Source organism: Neomonachus schauinslandi, chromosome 10 (assembly GCF_002201575.2).
Source record: "Neomonachus schauinslandi chromosome 10, ASM220157v2, whole genome shotgun sequence".
NCBI classification, from domain to species: Eukaryota; Metazoa; Chordata; class Mammalia; order Carnivora; family Phocidae; genus Neomonachus; species Neomonachus schauinslandi.
Genome location: NC_058412.1, coordinates 22586185 through 22611334, shown reverse-complemented (window position 1 = coordinate 22611334; position 25150 = coordinate 22586185). Strand labels below are relative to the sequence as shown.

General features: G+C 43.8%; 1 protein-coding gene across 1 annotated transcript in view; it reads right to left on the bottom strand.

The window, feature by feature from the left end:
- The window catches only part of PLB1 (phospholipase B1), a 121815-nt gene extending 105881 nt beyond the window's left edge, over nt 1–15934 (bottom strand). The window contains exon 1 of the mRNA XM_044919004.1: nt 15667–15934. Coding sequence (XP_044774939.1) covers nt 15667–15721 — 55 coding nt within the window. The 5' untranslated portion in view covers nt 15722–15934. The remainder of the gene's footprint in view (nt 1–15666) is intronic.
- Nucleotides 15935–25150: the final 9216 nt, after the last annotated feature.

Here is a 25150-nt window from a genome sequence, read left to right as displayed (position 1 = left end):
CAAGAATGGGCCCCTCGGGGCACTGGTCCAAGCAGAGACGAGGGATCAGGGCAGGCAGGTGGCACACACACCAGGCAGACGTTGGGAGCTTGGTCACCCCTGATCTGGTCAGTCCATGCCTCTGTTTCCTCACCTAAAGATGAGGTTTCGTACTACCTGCCTTGTGGGACTACTGGAAGGATTAAATGCATGCAAACATAAAACATGGTATCAGACGCTGGTGAAGGTCCAACCAGGGAGATGGTGAGCACAGACCACTTTTCAGACCCTTCCAACCTCAAGAATTCTGCCATTTCCTCATAGAACTACAGAGTTCATGTTTTAACTTGATGATCTGAATCAATTGTCTGCAGGGGGGCTGTGTCTGGAATCCAAATATTAAGTGTTCAGACTGGAAGACCCAGCTGGAAACTCAGGACCCCTGGGTGCTGTCCCCACGGATCCTGGAGTGACTTGGCCCTTACTCCAGTCCTCTGCGTCCCACCAGGTAAATGGGGAGAAAAATTCTTGCCTATTCCCACAGCACCCCAAAGTATTGTGGAAGAAATAATCAAAGCTCTTGTGGAATGATTGAACCCCATGGATTTTTCCTCGTTTTGAAGGTTGTCTTAGCCTTAAGCTCATGGATCTACAAAGGGCTTTGAGCTCCCTGAAAGACTCCCATCTCAATAAGGTCAGGAAGGGAAAAAAACATGTACTTTTCCACCCTGATGGGAATGAAAGAGAAAGACATCTGTGCACACTGGGAGAAAGAGGTTCGGCTGAAATCAGTCATCCAAGTAGGAAGAGCCATGACCACTGGGGTTCTGGAACCAACAAAGAGCCATTGGAGCATCACATCTGGCTAGGTAAGGTCGCACATGAGTCTCCTTAGGGATGCACCTTCTGAAGCAGAGGTTCTCAACCCAACACCTGCTGCCCCCCGAAGACAGACACTCAGGTTTGATGGGCCTGGGGTGGGACCTGGGTATCCTGGGCACCAGCAGTTTTTAAAGGTCCTTTGGGAGATGTGCCTTTGAGGTTGAGAGCCCCAACTCTTCAGGGAAACCCAAAATGTGTTAGCCCAACAGATGGCCAGGGGTAGGTAGGGTGATTTCAAAAGCAAAAGTAAAACAGCAGGGCGCCTGGGTGGCTCAGTTGGTTAAGCGACTGCCTTCAGCTCAGTTCATGATCCTGGAGTCCCAGGATCGAGTCCCGCATCGGGCTCCCTGCTCCGCAGGGAGTCTGCTTCTCCCTCTGACCCTCCCCCCTCTCATGTGCTCTCTCTCATTCTCTCTCTCAAATAAATAAATAAAATCTTTAAAAAAAAAAAAAAAAAAAAAAAAAAAAAAAAGTAAAACAGCTCATGCTCTCTTAATTGATAGATTTCCTTCATGTTTTTCCACTTATACTGTGTCTGGGGCACCATTTTCCACCCCTATCCCTGTCTTAAGGAAAGACAGCCATTTTGTGACCTCGATCAAGAATTAATCCCTCTGAACCTCAACTTCCTCACCTATAAAATGGGGATATGACTAGTTTCCTGGCCTTCTTCTTGAGCTTGTTTTACAGATCAAAGAACAGAAACTGCTGTGTGAATAGGAGAGGGCTATACCCATGCTAGGGGTGACTTGTCTCCCTGGATGAAAGGAAGGCGCTTGCCCTGGGCAGTTGGGGAGGACTTTCAAGGCCAATACTTATGGAATTAAGGCCACTCTTTGGTGTACATGAAATTCTTGGGCTCTTTGAGAAGTGTAATGTCCTCACAGCACCCCTAAAGGGTAAGTAATAGCAGGATTTATAACCCTGTTAACATTTTTACAGGCTCAAGGAGGCTAAATGACTTCTACCAGCTCACACAGACCACACCGGCAAGGCGGGGGGCCTCCACCAAGCAGTGAGCTGTGCTGGTGACCCGGGAAGGGGAGGGTCCAAGTCAGCCAGTATTTGTCCCCCATACTGTTTGGACTGTAAGCAGGTCTTCTGGGCTTTATCTGTCACTGCATATAGCACCTCCTTCCCATTCACACCCGAGGGCCTGTGGGATGCTGCGGTCACCCGCCAGCAAGCGCCCCACGGGACCACCTGACGGTGCTGTGCTCTGAGGGTCACAGGATGTCAGCGTCCTTCCCTCAGTGTGGTGTTGGTCCCATGCCATAATCTGTGGAAGGTGACATGGAGGACCAGAGAATCTTCCTAGGGTAGCTAGACTAACCTCTGAATGCTTGTCTTAGAAGGGCCAAGGTGGGCAGATCTCTGATATCATCACGTTTAATGTCTCAGGAAACTAAGACCCAAAGAGGTTCGCAAACTTGGCAGAGATCACCCAGCAAGTTACTAAAAAGGCCATGGTGCGGCATGATTTTTCCTTAACCTGGTCTGATATGCTTTCCTTCGGACCAAAGTCTTTTTGAAAGAAGGTTCTAAAAAAGGCTTATTATGTGTGTTGTTGTGTAGCCTGAGTTCCCAGTTTATGGAAACATATTCTTCTGTCCTGTCTATAAGACCAGTTTTTTTAGCTGCCTTAACTCATCAGTCAATCTCAGTTTATCATGAGGATGCCAAAGAATGGTATAGGATTAATGCTGTCACAACCTCTGGGTAGACACATCCTCTACTCTGGTGATTGTACAAGACACATGAGAGATGATTTGGGAAGTCCCAAACCAACATTCTCTACATACTCCCTGTCCTGAGCTGACGACCCCAGGGAGACCCCACCACCCAGGACAGAGTCCATTCCAGACAGAGGCCGGTGCACCCTCCTGTCTCCCTCTCCTGAGGCCCACCCAGTATCAAACATCATACCCCCTATGCCCCAGGAGAGGGAAGAAGGCTCTAGGGAGCAGTTCTAACAGGAGAGGGCATATTCACAGCTGACTTTTGAGGTTTTGCCCCTGGCTCATTTTATGACCTCAGATGAGGAATGCTTGGCTTGTAGATTGTGTTTTCCTTGGCTTCCTCAGGATCACAGTTAAGGCAGGCCCAGAGCCAGGAAAGACAACCCGAAGAAGAGGGTCCACTAGTGAAGGTGAACAAGTGGTCCCTCAGCAGCCCAAGCCCGGACTCCTCCTCCCACACTAATCTCCATGATCACTCCCAGCTCCAGCAACCCCAGCCAGAGCTTTAAAGGGGACCAGGGACCTTCAAAGCTAGACGTGGGCGTAGCAGTGATTAGTGAGCTCCAACAGGAAGGGAATCTCAGGGAGCTGTGTGGGGGCCTCATGCCCCCCTCATTCAGAAGGGTCTCCTCCCAGAGATAACTGGGAGGTTCTGGTGTGAAGAAGAGAGCACTGTCCTCACTGAGATGCAAGAACATAGGAGGAGATGGTTGCCTAAGGCAAGAGAAAAGCACACGGCCTTGCCAGGGCCAAGCAAACTCCCTGCTGGGCCTCTTTCTTGGAGCCAGGCACACAAATTCACCAGCGTGCTACCTCTTCCCATGCATGGCCTTGTATGTCTGAAGCTGGCTGACTCATCCTGCCCAAAATACTGCTTGCATTAGGCCACCCCCTGCCCCAAAGAACCTTTAATAGCTCCCCATTGCCCACATAGCGAATCCAAATTCCAGGCTTGCTATGTGACCTTGGGCAGGTCACTTAACCTGACCTGCCTAAGGGTTCAGTTTTTGTTAACGTTTAAAAAAAAAAAAATTGGGAATAATCCTTTTAGAGGTCTCTTTAAGCCAAAAGACACTAGGATAATCTCTATCATTTTTGGATTTCAAAATCCTCCCCCAATACCAACCCTGCCCTCCACTCAGTGGACCTGCTCCCTGCACTAGGCATGCTGCTCCCCGACTTGCATGCCCTCCCCATGCCTGTGTTTATCTGGATCCCATGCAGCCCTCAGAGCACGTGAAACTTCTGCATCCCACGTTCACCTCTCCATTTTCTAAAGCCTGTTGCTTTTATTACAGCTACCTCACCTATTTTGGTACTTAAATCTTCTCCAGTGATTTTATGCAAATCAGTTCTCTCTCTCTCCAGAGGGTTCCTTCCTATCTACCAGCCAGGCTCAGCTCAGCTCGGGTTCTTGGAAGGGTGCTCAGACACTTCACTGTCAGTAACAAAAATGCAACTTGATGAAAAGGATGATTGACAATTAAGTCCTAAAAATCTACAAGGTGCAGATGACATCCCAGGAAAGTAGGACTCCTGAGCCCCCCAGAGAAAATCCCTTAGCTGGGCATGCTGCTCAGAGCAGGAATTTAGAGGGAAGTGAGTGGGTTTGGGGCAGGGGTGGGGATGGGGATGGAGGCATTTGCTGTAGAAGAGAGTCTGACACTGAGTTCCGGGGATGGCTGGGCCACCAACTAGATAAGGGACTCTAGCAAGTCCCCGCCCCTCTCTCCTCAGTAACTGGAAGAATCTGGGCTACCAGAAGTTCTCCAGGGTTGCTTTCTACTCTTATTTGGAGAGAGTATTTCTAGAAGGCTGGGCTGGCAAACTTCAGGAAGGACTCTAGGCCTCTGTAAGACAAACGTTGACTAGCTTTACTTGTTCTAATAGGGAAGAGGTATTCCTTTCCTCACACGATGGGTTCACCCAGCTCCCACCTTTGGCTTTACAGCGACAGGCCTGGCGTGGGTGTGTACCAAGGCAATGAGTTTTCATTCCCCAGCATGACAGTGTCCCGGGGAACTGCTGACCCATTCCAGGAAAATGGAATTCTAGCAAATATTGTGCTTTATTAGATACAGTGATTTCTTGCCAGCTGCAGTTTTGAGGTAATACTGTTTGTTTTATACACCCAAACTTTCAGAACAGGAACTTGTTTCCATGTGTGTTGTTGGTTGAGCCCATTCAAAGCTTTAGTAAGAGCTGAATTGTGATTCTTCCCTCCCTTGGGCTGGCCTGCAATGCACGGTGGTGGGGAGAAGCCCTGTCTTAGGACTCAGGCTCAAGACTGAATTCTGGCTCTTGTACTTATAGTAGATAACCTTGGGAAAGTTACTTAATTTCTGAGTCTCAGTTGTCTCATTTGTAAAATGAGGATATAATAGTATATCCCTCTTACAGGGAAGCTGTTAAATATGTACAGTGGTTAGTGTGGGGCTTGTCTGGCTCTTCTAGGGAAACTCACACTGTGACTTTAGTTTGAAGTGACCCTCAAATGTCAATTTTCCCAGTGCCAGGCAGAATGACATTTATAAAGTTTCTGAAGACAGGCATCTTCATCCTAGGCCCTGAAGAGTCTAACAAGTAACTTTTGGAGGAGTCTGAGTAGCACACAATAAAAAATAACTAAACACAGAAAGAAACAAGGTATCCAGGATCAAGAATTAGCAGGAAAAAAAAATAGAGCAGAAACAGATCCAAGACTTTGGATATTGAAATTATCAGACCAAAATTATAAAACTACTATGTTTAAAAAAAAAAGAGAGAGAAAACTTGATATTTATGGGAACATAAAATTATTTTTAAAAGTAACATTGTAAATTTGGTACAGAACTAAATGTAAATTAAATTTGAAAAATAAAGCCAATTTTCAAAATCTTCAATGATTGGGTTTAACAGCAAATTGGATACAACTGAGAGAACGGACAAATTAGGGCATGTGTCATAATAAATTACTTAGAATGCAGTATAGAAAGACAAAAAGATGGTATAGTTGGACAAGAGGCTAAGAGACATGGTATATAAAGAAAACCAGACAAACATTTAATTGGCACTACAGAAGGAAAAGACAGAAATAATGGAGTAGAAGCAATATTTCAAGAGATACTGGCTGAGAATTTTTAAAATTTATAAAAGATAGCAAGCCATAGACTCAAGATCTACTATAAATGCCAAGCAAGATTAATTCACGGAAATTAATGAAATAGGAAACATACAATTTAGATGGTGGTATATTTTTCCAAAGATGGCCATGGCATTTCCTTCTATCCTGCATGTCCCTTGGCAATGTGGCTTTTGCCACTCTTCTCCCCCCAACCCCCAAGAGGTGAAGTCTATTTCCTTCCCCTTGTGTCTAGGCTGGCCCTGAAACTTGCACTGACCTATAGAAGCAGCAGGAATGACTCTTGAGCCTAGGCATTAAGAGGCCCTGTGACTTCAATTTTTGCTCATCTGGGGCCCTGAGTCACAAGGTACAGAAGCCCAGGCTGTCCTTACAGGAAGGCCATGTGGAGGAGCGCACAAGGACATCTCAGTACCAAGTCCCCAGATGTGTCATTTTAGATCCTCCATGTCAGTCCCATACAACACCATATGGAACAGGGACAAGATATCCCACCTGAGGTCTTCCCAAATTGCAGATCCACTGAATTGTGGGTTGCCATTCATCAATAAGATTTAAGGTAATTTGCTCTGCAGCAACAGACAAGGATGACATAGATGATCAATAAAGCCAAAAATTAGATCTTTGAAAAAACTAACAAGGTAGACAAACCTCTGACAAAATGAATCAAAGAAAAAGGAAGAAGTCGCAAATAGCCAGTATTGGAAACAAAAAGAGGGCATGACTGCAGAAGCTACAGACATCAAAGAAATAACAACAGAAATCCTATATAAAATCATGCAAAAAATTTGCAAATTTACTTGAAATGGACCCATTCCTAGAAAAACAAAACTTTCCAAAACATATTTACAAGAAATAAAAGATATGAATTCTATGACCATTAAAAAAATTGAGTCACTAGTCAAAAATCTAGCAAAAAATAATATTCCAGGCCCAGATGGCCTTATTGGTGAGTTTTATTTTTAGATGTTTAAATATTCCACCTAACTGGTGGAATTATTATTATTATTTTTTTTAAGTAAACTCTACCCTCAACATGGGGTCAAACTCACAACCTTAATATCAAGAGTCACATGTTCCACCAACTGAGCCACCCAGGCACCCCTAGTTCCATTCATATTAAAAACTATTCAAGACAGAAAAATAGGAACACTTCCAAATTCATTTTATGAGAATGTATAACATTGGTATCAAAATTAACAAGGGTAGAGGGGAAAAAGAAAATGCAGTTCAATTTCATTCATGAACACATAAGAAAAAAAAATCCTACATGAGTGTTAGCACACTAAATCAGCAGTACACTTGACCCGTGAGCAAAGTGGGGCTTGGGACATGGATCCTCCCCATAGACAGAAATCCATGTATAATTTTTGATTCCCCCCTATATTTACTAATAGCCTACTGTTGACCAGAAGCCTTACCAATAATATAGTCAAGTAACATATTTTATATGTATTCTAATCTGTATTTTTATAATAAAGTAAGCTAGAGAAAAGAAAATGTTAAGGGGCGCCTGGGTGGCTCAGTTGGTTAAGTGTCTGCCTTCAGCTCAGGTCATGATCCCAGGGTCATGGGATCGAGTCCTGCATCGGGCTCCTTGCTCAGCGGGGAGCCTGTTTCTCTCTCTCCCTCTGCCCCTACCCCTGCTTGTGCTTGCTTTCTCTCTCTCACTCTGTGTCAAATAAATAAAATCTTAAAAAAAAATAATTTAAAAAAAGAAAATATTAAGGAAGAGAAAATAAGTTTAAAGTACTATACTGTGTTTATCAATACCATAAGCTAACATCATCTGTTTACAAGATGAATCATCTGGCAGTACCTAGATACAAAACACTGCAGATGGTGTGTGTTTTACAAATAACAGACATCAAGAATGAAGAGATAATGTATGGTAAGTTTTGATAACTTTTTATAATAGATTTATATATATTTTAATGGTTATTACCATTAATAGTAGACTAGTGATAAAATAGACTAGTATCTACATATAATTAATGCATTCATGACATTTCTAACTTTTTAAAAATGTTTTTGATATTTCTAGGCTGTGTGGTTTGTCAGTGAGTTTTTTTTTCAAATTGTCGCACATCTCCAAAAAATTTTCCAAAAGTTTATAGAAAGAAATTTTATATAAGTGGACCCACATGGTTCAAACTCATGTTGTTCTAGGGTCAATGGTATATAAAGACAAAATATACCATGACCAACTTGATTTTATTCCAGGAAAGCAAGGATGGCTCAATATTAGCAAATCTATTAATATAATTCAAAAAATAATAACTCTAAGGGGGAAATATGATTATTTCCATAAATATTGGAAAGACTTTCAACAAACTTTAACATTCTTTCCTGATAAAAATAAATACACTCAAGAAAATAGAAATTTATGGATACTTCATTAATGTGAACACACATAAACACATATATGTATTGTATGCCTTTATGTATGTATGTATGATTCCCAAAGGCTACCATCCAACTGAATAGGGAAACATTTTCCTCCTGCTAAGGTCAGGAACAAGGTGAGAATCCCCACTATCACCATTGCTACTTAACACTGTATTGAAATATTAGCCAATGCAATCAGGAAAAAATAAATAAAGGTAGAAGAATTAGAAGAGAAGGAAAACTGTTTCTATTGTTGATGATATGGGTGTATACTTGCTATAGAGAATTAATGATAAAACTAATTCAACAGTATAAAAATTTAGCAAGATAGAAAGTATAAAATTAATATATAAAAAGTAAAAGCCTTTGTATATATCAACATATGAGCTGGCCCAGTTAGAAGTATAGTGGAAGATGGAAAAAAAACCATAATAAAATTTAAGTACTTTTGAATAAGCTTAGTTCCATTTTACAAATTTAAGGCAATTTCAATAAAAATACCAATGGATTTTTTTTCTAAAGTTAGGCAAATTGAATCTAGAGTTCATTTGGAAAAATAAACATGCAAAAATGGCTATTAAAAAGCCTGAAGATCGGGGCGCCTGGGTGGCTCAGTGGTTAAGCATCTGCCTGCAGCTCAGGTCATGATCCCAGGGTCCTGGGATCGAGTCCCACATCGGGCTCCCTGCTTGGCGGGGAGCCTGCTTCTCCCTCACCCTCTACTGTTCCCCCAGCTTGTGCTCTCTTGCTCTCTCTGTCAAATAAATAAATAAAATCTTAAAAAAAAAAAAAACCCTGAAGAAAAGAGCAATGAAGGTAAGTGAAGTAGATTGCAAAATGGCCACAAATTCCTCCTATTCTTGAATTCACGTCACTTTGCAACGTAACATTGCTGCTGTTTCCAGCAAGAGAAGTCTATTTCTCCCCTACTTAAATCTGAGATTGGCCATATGAATTGCTTTGGCCAATGGGAATTATCAAATAGTACTTTATGTATTTATTGTATTTAAGTATTTATTGAGAGAGAGCACGAGCATTCTTGCTTGCAAGCAAGCAAGGGTGAGGTGGGGCAGAGAGAGAGAGAAGGAGGGAGAATCTTAAGCAGGCTCCACACTCATCGCGGAGCCCCACGCCGGGCTCTATCTCGGGATCCTGAGCTCACGACCTGAGCTGAAATCAAGGGTGGGAAGGTTAACTGACTGAGCCACCCAGGCGCCCCATAATGGGACATTATCAAACATGTTGTAAGCAGAGTCTTGAAAAGTGCTAGCTCACCAGGACTTAACCCTTTTTCATTGCTTTTCTGGAACCTGAGACCACGTGGTCTTTAAAAATATGAAAAGAAGGATGCCTGGGTGGCTCAGTTGGTTAAGTGTCTGCCTTCGGCTCAGGTCATGATCTCAGGGTCCTGGGATTGAGTCCCACCTCAGGCTCCTTGCTCAGTGGGGAGCCTGCTTCTCCCTCTGCCTGCCGCTCCCCCTGCTTGTGATCTCTCTCTCTGACAAATAAATAAAATCTTTAAAAAAATAAATAAAAATATTAAAAGATACTCAGCTTTCTTTTTTAACCAGAGAAATTAAAATTAAAATACCATTTTCACATGTGACCTTAGCAAATTCTAAAGCTTGACTAGATACTCCATTGTCAAACTATTGGGGAAGAAGGCATTTTCACATATATTGCTGATGTGTATGTAAAAATGGTACAATCCTTATGGAGGGAAATTTGACAATATCTAACAAAACTGTGTACTTACCCTTTGACCCAGAAATCCCAGTTCTGGGAACTTATCCTAAGCTATACCTCCAACAACATGAAAAAGACATATGCACATGATTGTTTATGACAACACTACTTATAATAACAAAATATTGGAAATAACCTAATGCCTACATTAGGAGACTCATTGAATATATGGTAATAATGGAATGTTCTACAGTTGGAAAAAAATGAAAAAGATCTGAACGGATACAATTTCAGAATATATTAAGTGAAGAAAATTAAGATACAAAAAAGTGTATAGTTGGTTATCATTTGTGCAAGAATGAAGAAAAAATAAAGTTTATTTGTATAAAGAAATATAGAAAGGATATGAAAATAATGAAATTAGTTACTTACAGGAATAGGTGGAAATGGGATAGAAGGAAGGGCTAGAGAAGGGGATGGGACTTCTCCAAGTGTATTTTTTCACATTAACATGGTTCAAAAGTCAGAACTATGTTTTATATATTCAAAAAATAAAGTAAAATCAACAAAAATAGGAGAAACCCTATAACTGAATATAAACAGAGACAAACTTAACTATATGTCAAATATATAGCATAACCATACAGAGAGAACAAAAGAAAAAGAATTAATCCAAGTAATTTTGAACAAAGTGTTTTGATTATACACCCTGAGTAGGATATATTCTAAGGACAAAAGAATGGCAAAGAAATTGTGGTGGTGCTATTGTTAGAGCAATTAGAGCAATTCTTTCTTTTTTTTTAATTGGAGCCCAATTGGGGCTTGAACTCATCATGATCCTGAGATTAAGATCTGGGCTGAAATCAAGAGTTGGACACCCAACTGACTAAGCCACCCAGGTGCCCTTATTGTTAGAGTGATTCTGATGTTATGTTGTATGTATCATAGGACTCAGTAAATGAATAGATTTATTGATGTTTTTGTAACCTTGATTTGCAGTGAGTGGGAAGGACAAAACCAATCTGAAATGTGGGAAGGAGATGAAAGTCCAACTCTAACTGAAGTTAGAGATAATCTGTATACATTTATTTTTTTAAAAAAATTTAAATCCAGTTAATTAACATATAATGTATTATCGGTTTCAGAGGTAGAGATCAATGACTCATCAGTCTCATATAATACCTAGTGCCCATTACATCACATGCCCTCCCCAGTGTCCATCACCCAGTTACTTCATCCCCCCACCCCCTCCCTTCTAGCAACTCTCAGTTTGTTTCCTATGATTAGGAGTCTCTTATGGTTTGTCTCCCTCTCTGGTTTCATCTTGTTTTATTTTTTCCTCTTTTCCCCTATGATCCGCTGTTTTGTTTCTTAAATTCCACATATCAGTGAGATCATATGATAATTGTCTTTCTTTGATTGACTTATTTTGCTTAGCGTAATACCCTCTGGTTCCATCGATGTCATTGCAAATGACAAGATTTCATTTTTTTTTTTGATGGCTGAGTAGTACTCTATTGTGTGTGTGTGTGTATAGACATATACACATGCAGATATATATATATATATATATCCATTCTTTATCCATTCCCTGTCAATGGCCACCTGGGCTCTTTCCATAGTTTGGCTATTGTGGACATTGCTGCTATTAACATTGGGGTGCAGGTGCCCCTTTGGATCATTACATTTGTATCTTTGGTGTATACATTTTTTAAAAACAAAACTGTACTTCCTAGCTATGTGCACTGAGTAAGCTTGGACATAATGACACTCCAGCAGCAATGAACACCCCTACCACCTAGATCTTGGTTTCTAAATAAAATCCCCCACCAACTGGAACCTTGAAGAAATGGCTAATTGCATGGCTGAAAAAGGAAAAATATAAGATTTGTTGGAATAGCTTGTTTCATAAAGCTAAAAGGTACTTAAAAAAACAGATGGTGAAACAGGAGGCCATGTGAAGGGGTCTTGCTGACCAAATCCATAATTACTTGAGCATCAAAATGAATAATGACTTGAATGGATTATAATACCCTGATTAATGAAAGAATCCATAAATCCATTTTATATTAAAAAGACAAAACTTTTATCTTTTATATTAAAAAGATAAAAAGAGTGGGATAGAGACAAGAATTTTTTTTAATGGGAGAGTGCCAACTAACAGTATTAGAAGGAATGAGATATATATATATATTTTTTTTAATTTTATTTATTTGACAGAGAGAGACACAGCAAGAGAGGGAACACAAGCAGGGGGAGTGGGAGAGGGAGAAGCAGGCTCCCCGCAGAGCAGGGAGCCCGATGTGGGACTCGATCCCAGGACCCTGGGATCATGACCTGAGCCGAAGGCAGACACTTAACGACTGAGCCACCCAGGCGCCAATGAGAGATATTTTTAAATCACCATTTTATAGTCACCCTGGTAATAATCAATTCAGGCAAGAATCATCAGTGGCTGAGAAAACCATGGAGTATAAGAATAGTCACATAGTATCACAATATCTCCTTACAAATAACTTATAAATCACATGACGGAAGGCACCTTTCCAAGGGAGAAATGAGGCAGACACACTTTAACCAAATTGCCAAACTTAATGTCACCTAAGTAGGGTATTTACCAACATCACATGTATCCCCCAGTGGAATAAATCAAGGACACAACATGACCTATTTTGTATTTCTGCCCAAAGAGTTTAATCTGATTCGAACTATAAAGAAATAATTGGGACAAATCCAAATTGAAGTGCACATACACAAAAAGCCAGCCTAAAGTTTTCAGTGACACAAAAGAACAAACCAACCAAAGGCTAAAGAACTGTTCTAGATTAAAAGAGGTGGAAAAGGCAGGGCAAGTAAATGCAATATGTGGTCTTCAGTAAATCTAATAATTAGTGACTGAAAACATGAACAAAATAATAAAAAGTCAATTAACTTATCACATTAAATTTAAAGGAGTCAATCACATAATCATCTCAATAAGTGCAGAAAAAGTATTAGATAAAATCAATATCCACTCATGATTTTTTAAAAACCTCTTAACAAATTAGTAATAAAATAGATCTTCTTAGTCTCATAAAGAGTATCTACAGAAAAGCCTATGGCAGACACTATACGTACTGACAAAACATTAAACACTTTCTTTTTGAACTTGGGAATAAGCATCACTTCCATGAAAAATTGTAGTGGAACTGGCACAGGAAGGCAAAAGAAAGAAAAAGTATGTAGATTGAAAAGAGAGCAACAAAATGGTCATTATTGGCAGGACTGAGTATAGAGAAAATCCAAAAGAATATACAGATAACTTATTAAAATTATAAGAATTTAATTGGGTTCAAAATTAATATATACAAATCAATTCTGTATACCAATAAACATTTTCGAAATAAAAATTTAAAAATATACCTATCATACAACAAAATATCATATGCCTAAGAATAAATTAAACCAAATGTGTGCAAGACCTCACCAAAGAAACTATAAAACTTTGAGAAGTATTAAAGAAGATAGATCTAAACATGTTCTTGGTTTGGAAGGCTCAGTATTGTAAAGATGTATGCTTTCCCCAACTTGATTCATGGAATTCAAAGCAATTTCAATCAAAATCCCAGCAGGTTTTTTGGGGGTAGAAAGTGACAGAAAGTAAAATTTATATGGAAGTTCAAAGTCATTTCTAAGAAGAAAAAACAAAGACCTGTTTTCCCAAATAATAGAACTTACTATAAAGCTGTAGAATTAAGACAACGTGGGCGCCTGGGTGGCTCAGTCGTTAAGCGTCTGCCTTCAGTTCAGGTCATGATCCCAGGGTCCTGGGATCGAGCCCCGCGTCGGGCTCCCTGCTCAGTGGGAAGCCTGCTTCTCCCTCTCCCACTCCCTCTGCTTGTTATCCTGCTCTCGCTCTCTCTCTCTCTCTCTGTCAAATAAATAAATAAAAATCTTAAAAAAAAAAAGAATTAAGACAACATGCTCAATAGCACAGGGGTGGACAAATGGACGAGACGAATAAAGCCAAGTTTTGAAACAGATACAAGCACATCCAAGCCCTTTATATAGAAACAGATGGGGCTCTTCTCAGCGGTAAGGAAACAATGGACTTCTCCATAAATGGTGCTGGGACAGCTACATATTTTCATGGGAAAAAAAACTGTAATACTGGGTTCCTTTCTTCTACTGGTCACAAAAACTAACCCCAGATGTACTAAAGACCCAAATGAGAAAAGCAAATTTATGAAGTTTTAGAAGGAAATATAGGATAATATCATTATGACTGTAAGGTAGGAAAGGAGTTCTTAAATAAGACACAAAGGGTACAAACCATGAAGGAAAAGATAAAAAGCTTCTAGTAAAAGGTGAAAGATTTATGTGATCTGAAGAGGAACCAGAGTAGAAGATTAAAAACTTTAGAAATAGAGAGATTGAATACCAAACAGACCAACCACCACCTCTACAGCCATCAGCCTAGAACAGTGATTCCAGCTTCCCTACTTTTTGTTCCTGCTTCCAACTCAGGACCAGAGAAAGCCAAATATGTTCCCCAAATGAATCACATAAGATGCCTGGCTTCTCGTTAGCCTGCCTCAGGTTTCCCCATGGCAACAGCCTCCAATCAGAACACACCTGAGGTCTTCCCCTTTACACTATAAGCTTTCCCAATCCCCTGCCTTGAAGTCTCCCGCAAATTTGACTAATGGTGGCTGACTCCCCTGCTTCAGCAATCTAAATCACCTCCATTTGTTCTCATTTCAGTAATCTTCATTTACCTCCCCCAAATTCAGAATTTTGCTCATCTAAAGTCTCCATAAAGAGAGCAGAAAGATAAGTTTCCGAATATATTTGCTGTATACATCGCCCACAAAGAGCAAGTGCACAGCCTGTGTGAAAAACCCCTAAAAATCAATGGGAAGAAAGAAAAACCCATAGAAAAATAGGAAACATGCTTGAACAGGCACTTCACAAAAGAGGAATTCAAATGATCAAACATGAAGAAAAAAAGCTCAGCCTCATTTAGCAATCAGGAAAATACAATCATCCTGTGCATTAAGCATAGCAGGCATTATCATTCTCCCCACCCAGCCCCCCTCTCTGGCCTCGCACTCCACACCCCTACATGTCATGCACCCACTCTCACACACCCCTCCCACCTCGTCCACCCCCAATCAGAGAGGGTAACAGACTTGGACCAAGATAAGCAGCAAGACTGGTGCTTGGACCCCAGCCAGGCTTCTGGGGGCTTGAGAGCAAGTGTTTTCCACTCTGGGCCCAGGTGTCTCATTTGGAGGGGATGAAAAATCATCTTTATGGCTTTCCAAACAAAGAAGGAAGAGCCCGGGGTCAGGAGAAGAGAGGCAGAGAGGAATGTGGCAGAAGCACACTCTTCTCGGAGTTGTTAGCTCAGGAGGAATACAAAGCTCTGACTGGTAGCCCACCCATTCAGTCAGGGTCAGTAGCACTAAAGAATGTAGGCCATCCTTTGGAGTTCATTATCCTAAAGCCTGCCTTCCTGGGTCCTTCTAGCAAAAACAAAGCAAAGCCCATAAATAGTAGTATCCCCATTTTAGGGATGAGATGAAATCAAGGTCCAGGGAGATAGAACTTGCCCGAGGCCACACAGCACAGAGAACTAGAACCCAGGTCTTCGTGCCTCCCTGCACCACACGGCTATTGCCCGTCAGCTCTCCTCACCTAGCCCTAGACCTGCCTCTTGCCCTACAGCCATGGGCACTTGAACCTCAGCATTCCAGCCTGCCTGCGTCTAACCTGTGTGTTCTGGGCTCATGAGAAAGATCTATTCCTCTCTCAAGCTCTGTGCCTAAGCAACACGGGACACCCTCAGGCTGACCCATGGGTTGCCCTCTGAGCCAAAGGCAGACTTACCTTGCCCCGGAAGCAAGAGCAGCCCCAGGAGGAAGACGCGTGGCTGCAGGCCCATGCCAGAATCCTCCTGATGGCCCAGCCCTGGACAAATCACTTGCGCAGATGGAGGCTGCCACTCGTCCTCGTGCTTTTATACTCCTGTGGTCTGATAGTGCGCCTGTCATAAATTTTACTGTGTTCACCTTTGAAAGGGGGCAGTGGCTGGCTGTAAATGATAAGTATTAACATTTAGGCAGAAGATTTCTCAGAGTAGATAGGTCAAAGATGGGTAGCATGTTCTAGACAAAGGCGCCAAAAGACTAGGACCACATAGTCCCCTTCAAATGGCCTCCCAGGATCGTGGACGTACAAAAATCGCCAGTATCGGGGCTCTGACCTGCTGGGAGGAGCTTGGGATTGGAAATACAGGGCTGGAATCCCATATTGACAATAGCTGTGAGATCTTGGGTGAGTCCCTTTATGGGCCTTAGCTTCTCGGCTGTAAGCTATGGAAATAAAAGCCATAAATGGAGTGAAAGTACTTTGTAACAACTGTACACCATAAAGCCCCCTCCGAATGTGATTTCTTGGTGTGAAATGTCTTCCCCCGGTGTCTGAGGAGCACAGCTGGGCTCCCTGGTCTGCATGATCCCAAAAGGTTTGTTTCTGGCCCCGCCTCCAAAGCCATGGGTTGTGGGAGCGCTGGACTGATGTGCACGCCACACATTGATTGTCTGCATGTTGAGTTGAGAGATCCAAGCCAGAGAGGTGAGCCACTGGAACTCATTTGACAGAATTAGCATTTTGCTTCCGGCAATCGAAGTTGAAATGCGGGGCAGGGTCTAAACTGAGCAGTCAGAGTTGGAATTTAAAGCCTGGGTGCCAAAATGCCTTGGGGGTGAAATTCAAATATTTTCCACAAATATCAAGTAACATTTGACTTTGGGTAAATATGGACAAATATATTTAAATCATCCTTACATTTTGGCCACTGTTAGGCAGAAAGGCTGAAAGCCAGACTTCGGAGCTCCAGCTAGGAGTCTGGAGCTGGTTTCTATTGTTCAACCTCAGGTCTTGATCTGCTGACATTTTTTCAGTATGTTTCAAATCACAGTTATAGGTTGGTTGTCTTGAGTAAAAAGTGAGATCTAAGTGGGCGGCCCTTTGTTCCTGGCTCTGTGACATTAAAATGTTGTCTTCCTTTCTCATCTGCTCAATAAAATGTGACTTGTGGGTAACCACTGATTTAGCCATGCCAAAGCCTCAGCCTCAGAGCTGCACGGAGGGCTTGGGTCACACCAGGCATGGGTGGGCACTGCTACAATGGGCCCAGCTGACTATGGGCTGGTTCCAGAGCCTGGAAGAGAGTAATACATACAGAGAAGGAAGAAGAAAATATACCCAAGGAGGGGCTTGCAAGGGCCATTTGGGCATAAATGCTCCTGAACATCGGACACGTGTTATCTTCACCAACTGCCCACAAGTTCAACAAGAAACCCAAAGCTCAAAGCTACTGTCCCATTACTAAGGATGGCAGGAGTCCCTCCATGCCACCAGCAGCTTTGAGGAGCATCCCTAAACCTACTTGGATTGAATGAAAGGTCACTGGTCTCCACTCAGCTGGGGCCAGTTAGAGGTAGGGTGGGACACATCATGGGAAATGGGCAGAAATAGCCTGGCTTTATAATCCATGCATTTGCTTCTACCTCTTAATACTTCTCTGCACAACCACCATGGCCAAGCTGGGTTAGCAAACACACCAACCTCTAACCTCTTCTATATTTAGAAACATTGAGAAATGACTTAAAAATACTTCCAACCTTTGTGAGGCATTTTGGTATAGGACAGACTTAGGTAAAAGAAATCTTGGAATCCGGTCAACACATCAAGGAATCCTCATCAGCTGAGAGGCAGTGGGGGAATAACAACTCTTGGGCACTCTTACCAGGCACTGGGTGCTCTTCACATGCATCAGCTTAATTAGCAGAGTATCTATGTGATCTATTAGCAGCTGTGAAAACACAAGGGCCACTACTCAACAAGCTCCATCACTTTTTAATAAAATTTTCTTCTCCAAGTTTTGCTACTAAAATGTCCTAAGAAGACATATCCCAGGAGGGAAGATGCTCCATTTCAAATGTTAGCAACAATCAGCAGATGTTCCTTTTGGGAAAGGCACGGGCCCATGGATTCAAATCTTCCTGGAGGGTGTCAGTCCATGCCTCCCTCAGAGGGCATCTTGGTGACTGAAGGAGCCGAGTGCTTGCTGTTGTCCAAAAATCCACTAGGGGGTGCTAGACCAAGCCTTGGCCACAGGGCCCACGTGGATTACAGCGGCACTGGCCGCTGAAGAGTGTCTTTCAAACTGGGGTTACGATCTATTATTATCCCATTAATTCAATTTGGTGGATTGCACAGTCCATTAAAAAAAATTAAATAGAATAAAAATATCTGAGGGCACTGCATATAGTAAGGGTAATTGATGTTTTGGGAAACGTTTCAGTCACAGGCGGTGATGCAAAATGCATTTCTTAATATGGGTCAGTAAAAAAGAAATCGAAAATCACTCCCTCAGACAGCAGTAGATCAATTCCACAAAGAAATCCCTAGGCTTCAAGAAAAAGAAAACAGGTTTGTTCTTCCCTCTGGTTAAAGATGCAGCTACGCCGAATTCCCTGTGCTAGCAGCTAAAGACAACGCCTGTGATTGGCTCCGTGACTTGGGAAGAAAGTATAAGTCAAACGTTTTAGCAGTTGTGAGAAGACAGTAAGTGAAATTGTTCTTTTTTTCAATAAGGAAAACCTAGCCCCTGACTCCTGGGTGAGTTCTACCAATGTGACAGAAGTATGTGTCAGCAGCCTATCATCTAGGACAGGATGGGTTCCCATCAGTGCCTATTTTAGGAAAGACCCACAGCTTGAAGGGGAAGGTACACACCAGAATTGTGGGAGGGGTGGGACGATCTATCTCAGAATAATCTGCACTTGTTCCAGTGATGCCCTGAGAATTGTCCGCCCCAAATGATGGCTTTTCTGAAGTACCTACTTGCCCTCACCATGATAGCCTTGTTATCACTCACTCCTTCTGTGTGGAAATAGTCCTATATCCCTGGTGGGCTTCCTGAGGGAGAGGCTGGGCCTTTTGCTTCTTGCCATTTGGGCACCTCCAGAACCCCTCCCTACTAGAGCACCTAGCTCAACGTCCTACATAAGAGGGCCTCACCAAATCTTCATTCATTGGTTGAGTATTCTTCAGAGGTAAGAAGACAACTGGTTTAACCAAGCCTGTGTTCTCCAAGACTTTTCCCAGTCACAGAAGTACAAGGAGGCTTGGCTTAGGAATCTCTAAACACAAACATCATCCAGATGCCAGTGTTCCTGTGTTTACACAACATAAAACCTGTGTGTACACACACATGTAAAACATTGTCCAATGCAAGTAACTGAGCTTATTTAGCTTCCTTTGGGCAGAGGCTTTGCTTATAATCAAACAAGAAGTTTAATTAAGGAGTAAAAAGTAACAGACAAAATTGAGAAGGGACCAGTAACGTATGTCTAAAAGAAATACCATTTTCAAATATCCCAGAACATACACTCCACAAGACCTGGCCTTCTTGTTCTTTGCTATATCCCAGCAGCTAGTACATTGCCTGTGGTAGCAGGCATTCACTGGATGTTGGATGAATAAATAAATGAAAAGCAGAATACAAAGGAAGACACTAAGACTATAAAAAGATCAGCTCAATAGAACAGAATAGAAAAGATGAAAGGGGTAAAAATCATGTTTTAGGATAGAAAACTGAGGAAAAAGAGAGGCACGTGGCCCCAATACCATGAAGTGTGATGGGAAAAAACAATGGAGAAGCAACATGGAGGCTCACAGCTAGTGGCTCTTCTTCAAGGTCACACTGTTATTCGCCTGTGTAATGGTTCTCCATCCTGGCTGCAGATTGGAATCACCTGGGAAGATTTTAAGACAAATACCTCTACCTGTGCTTCACCTACAGACATTCTGAATTAATTGGTCTCGGGTAGGACTTGGTCATTGGTCATTTTTAAAATTCACTGATGGATTCTGATGTGCAGCCAGGGCTGAGGGCTTCTGCTCAGTGGAGCCAGGGCTGCCTGGTGCCCAGCGCTGAAGGATGGAGAGGACTCCGTCTCTGCTGCTGCAGACAATGCAGTGGTCCACAGGACACAGCCTAATGCCTCAAAAGTCTACTGAGAGCTGAAAAAGTCGGACTGACTGGGTGGCCTTTCCAGAGAGGAATCCCATAGGAATGTGGGAGGGGAGGAGCACTGCGACTTATCCTCAGAGGTCAGGGAGTAGATTGGGAAAAGGCCAGCTTCTGGTACCTGGAGAGGCTCAGTCACCAAGCACCAGGATATGTGGGCCAAAGTTCTGGGTCAACCATATGACTCATTATCATCTACAGCCATTTCCTATTCCTCATGTGTTAGTTTCCTGATCTGTGAGTTTGACACATAAATTCCATTCACTGATGTGCAGTGTGAAGAACAGGGCCATGGAGGGTGGGGAAAGGGTAAGATGAGCTGTCTACCACAAGCATACGGGGTATTCCCCCTCTTGCACCAGCCATTACTGCAGAAATGGGGAGCTCCCCATTCACAGATGGGGAGCTCACAGCTTGAGCCCTGACATCCTCTAAGTCAACAGCTACACTTCCTATTGCCCACTCTCTCTCCTCTCCCTTCCACCATCTCCAGACTCAGGCCCCTAGTTGTTCCCAACCTTTATGTCTCCCAGCACATGGATGATGGTGATATGCACACAGAGTGAACAGACAGGGCAATTTGTGGCCTGAGATGATCAGCCGGGGGTCTGGGACAGCCCCCAAGCCCTGCCCCTGGTGGGTCCCTAGGGGGAATCAATGTCTTTGCCCATCTGTACCCCTTAGTGCTTTTACCTCCAAGTGAAGACTTAAATAGCATTTGGTGAGCACCTACTAGGTGCCAGGCACCTTGCTAATCAAACTCATTAATGTTATCTTATTTAATAGTAGCCACATTCCTGAGGGAGTTAAAAGTCTCAGCTAAGGTCATTCAACTAGTGGGTTGTAAAAAGGAGTTTCTGATCCAAGTCTTCTCCCTCTATATCTGTTAGTTTCTCCCTGCATGACTGAGAGATGCTGCTGGTGAAATGGCCTTAAGAGTCCCTTCCGGAGAGAAACCCAGGTAAGGCTCTTCATTCTGCATTGGTGGAGGGCAGCCTCTGACTCATGCACCCAGTTGGGCAGGGGACTCTGGCAGTGTGACTGTTCCCTCCTGGGAGATGAGTATGAGTGGACCACCCAACCTGACCTCCACCCAGCCGGGGCCCTCACTAACCTGCAGAGGAAATGTGGCTTCTCTTGGTGGAAACACCAGAGGCATTGTCCTCCTTGGTACCATCTCGAGAGGACCTGAGAACCAAACAGGGATGCTCTGCTCCATCCCAGCTGGTGGATCCCAACTCTGCTGTGACCTCCTCTCCCCTCCTGGGGAGAATCCCACCCAGAGGCAGGAAAGCAATAGAGATAAGGTCAGAACTGGTCAGAGGGCACCTGGACCTTAATGGCCACCCAGTCACTCCCCTCCCACCCCCATTGCACAGAAGAGGAAACTGAGGCAAAGAAAGAGGCAGGGCCAGTCTGTGATGGGGGCTTGAGATAGGCTTTGGATTTCCTGATTCTTTTCCACTCATCATGTAGCACTGAATCACCCTGACCACTTATAGCAATGGAATTTTTAGTCCAGTTTACAGGTAAGAGACTAAAAACACAGAAAGGATTAGTAACTTGCCCAAGGTTGCTCAACTACCAGAGGTAGTTTGCCCTCTCTATCACAGCCCAGCAGTGGCCAAGTTCAAGCCAGAGGAACTCAGCACAGACCTCACCCTAGCAGATACCACATAAAGCCCAGGGTCTGCATCTCCATTCTGGGAAGGAGGGTTCCATGGAGATAGGCTGGCCGGCATGGCCAGTAGACACTGGCATATAGGAGCTTCTTCTACAGCTGAGACCCCATGTGGCAGAGCTGGTGGAGTCCTCTGCCAACCAAGGGGATCCCAGGGAACTTCTGCTATGTGGCTAATCTTTCTCTTACTCAATTCCCTTTGCATCCTGTCCATGAGAGCGGTGATCTGTTCTTCAAATCCAAAGGGAACAACCAAAGTCTCCCAGACTTTCCTGAGAATCTCGCATGTTTTAGACCATGCTGGGAGGCTCCTGGCTCCTGCAGCCCCAACCACCATGCACTGACCCCACATGCCTCCCTGGCCTGTGTTCAGAGCAGAGTACCTGCTTGAGAAGACTTCTCCTGGATTAGGGGTCCAGAGAAGGAAGACAGCCTCTCTACCACCTGCCAGGGCAGCTTACCAGCTGGGGACATCCCTCCATCCACACTGCCACTCCAGAATGGGGCCCTCTGGGCCTTTGGCTGTGGGCAGGGGATTGCTGTGGCATGGCGTCACCTGCTTGCTACCATGTTGGGCTTTCAGCCCCCACACCCACACTGCACATGGTGTTAATAACTTTGGTAATGATGATGATGCACAAGTATGCTTGCTTTGCCAGCTCCCTGGGCATGTCCACTGTTTACCTTTGATGGCACCACCTGGGGAGAGGACTATGTGCTTGCTTTGCCAGCTCCCTGGGCAGGCCCACAGTTTACCTTTGATGGTACCACCTAGGGAGAGGACTATGGCAGGGGAGAGAGTGAGGCTGGACTTCCCTCCCAGGACCCTCATTCAGATGAACCGTCTGGGCTGGGCTGGGTTGGGCTGGGCTGCGTTCCAGGTGGGATCTCTGCTGAGCTCCAGCTGTCAGGACAGCCAGGCTGGTTCAGTAGGTTCTGTTTCCCAACTCCTCCATGCTGAGGGAATACCTCTGTACCTCTGCCTCCGAGCACCGCTGACTGAGGCTGGCCAGCCTATTGTTCCATTCTTCTTGGGTTCAAGAAGAGCCCTGTTCATAACTGGAGGGTTAGCACCCAAAAGAGAAAACATGAGGAAAAGGAATTTTCACATTCCATATGTCTTATAATCCACAGAAATGTTTAGAAACTTGCCCCAGATCACATAGAGAGCAGGTGGTGAAGCCAGATTTTTAATACTGGTTTTCCTGTTCCAAAGGTCAGTTCTTAACCTGAGATACTTCTTCATTTTTATGTTTTTCAGTTTGTTCCTCCAGCGACCCTGGGAGGTCCCCTTGGGTCATGTGTGACCAGGAACATGTAGGGATGTGGTCCCTGATTGCAGGTTCTCCCATGGACAGCTGGAATCTTGGCGTGGTCTCTGTGGGAATCCCGGATGGCTCTTTCCACTTCCCATTCCCTTCCTTCTTTGCTTCTGGGAGCCACCTCGAGCCACGTTTCCAAGTGTTCCTCTCTGTTGACATTGAGATCCACGTTTCCTGAACCTGAATGAGGCTCCACACTCTTGAAATTTAACATCTCTTCCAGGACCAATGCCTGGAGGCTGGCCACCCCAATCTTCCACCCATCCCATACCTGAGGTGATCTTTCAAAACACCTTCTGCTATCTGGTCTCCACCCTCCACTTCAGTGTGGCTTCTTCTCCCACTACTTTGCCAGAAATGCTCTACAGTCAACAATTTGTTCAATCCCATGGATAGCGAGGTCCTCAGATTTCCTCTTACTTGACATCCCAGCAACGTTTGCTGTCTGGCCTCTACCCCTATTCTCAGAAAACTGTCCTTGGTCTCTGTGTGTCTAGTGTCCTGGTTTCTTCTTTCCAGCTGTGCCTTCTCAGCCTTCTTTACCAGTGTCTCCTCTGCTGCTGGAGCTCCTCAGAACTCTGTCCTGGATCCTCCCCTCTCTGTCTCTCAAGGTGATCTCACACACATACACCCCACAGCTTCATTTAAAATCTATGTGCCCACAATTACTGAATTTCAATTTCCAGCCACCCCTCTTTTCTAATCTTCAAACCCTGCAAACTCACTCACTGACTCAACATCTCCACTTCGATGTTTCATATGCACCTCAAACTCGAGGAGTTGAGAACTGAATGTATGATCCTCCTGCACTCATCTGCACTCCTACAGAAAAGGGCAACAGTGGTCATAGATAGACCCCAGAACAATCCTTGAAAACTCCCTCTCTTCAGCCCCAACAGATCATCAATTGCTGAGTCCTGTCAATTCTATATCCTAAACCACCTGGTGAACCCATTCACCATTCTCTATCTTCACTGCCCCAACCTGGGCCCAGGCCACCATCTCTGCTCCCCAGAATGGATGCAAGAGTTATTCCTAAGTCTACTCTTTTTTTCCCCCACAGCAGCCTGATGATCTTTTCAAATTGTGAGCCCAATTGTCACAGCCTTGCATAAATCCCTTCAATAGCATCCCATAGCCCTTTGGACAAATTCCAACCATCTTGGAATATTTAGAAGGCCCTCTCCAGCCTTAAGCCCCACTCCCCCCTTCTTCTCTGACCCCAGACCCACTGGGCTCCTTTCACTTCCTAGAACATGGCATCCTTTTGCCACCTCAAAGCCTTAACACAGGCTGGTCCCTCAGCAGGGAACTCAAGCCATGCCAGTCTCCTCCCCATCTCTTGGCCTCACTGACTCCCCTTTCAGGCTCAGTGTAAATATTTCTTCCCAAAAGGCTTTCTCAAGTCCAGTCAATGTAAGGCCCTATCTCATGCTCCCATAGCCTCCTGTGCGTCTCCTCCAATACTCTGAAAAAGCAATTACAAGTGTGCTAAGTCTATCCTGTCTGTCCGACCATGAGCTCCAAGGGAGGGCAAGGACTAAATGGTTTCCTGCTGTGTCCCCAGCCCTTAGCGCAGGACCTGATATCAGCAGGTGCTCAACAATTGCTCCATGGATGAAAATGCCCAATCTTGCTCCAGTCACTCCTCTGGGGCCCCCAGTGGACAGAATCAAGTCCTACCTCACAGTAAACCACTCTTGCCCTCTCTGTAGCTCCATTATACCTCTTACTTCATCTTGTCTGGTATCCAAAAACTGGCCAGTGGGAGCTATCTCTTTTGCTAGAGAGGGATGACTCATGCTTCATTTTCTTTATAACACCTGCATGGTCCCTAACATAGTGGCTTTGCACACAGTAGGAAATTGTCCCAAGAGAGCAACACATTGCTGTAAAGGAAGGGGGACCTGCTTGGCCTCTGCCTGGCCCAGATATCCTTCTATGCCCTCCAGAGTTAAGAAATCTCTTAAAATAGTCCTCCTAAAATCAAACAAAAAACAAAACAGGAAAACCTGAAAATTTCCCCAAGTCTTGTAAATTACAGATAGCAAACCAATCAAGGACTGCCAAACGTACTTGAAGGTCAATTAGAGTCTCCCCTGTTTCCAAAAATCCGCCCCCCCCACACACATTAGTAAAATGCTTGCTTGCCAATCAGAGACTGTCCATATTTCCTCCTTTTTTCTCTGTAAAACTTATTCTCCTATCAGACACCTTTGAACCCCTGCTGAAATGTAAGTGATTGCAGATGGTTCCCTTGTGGTTGCG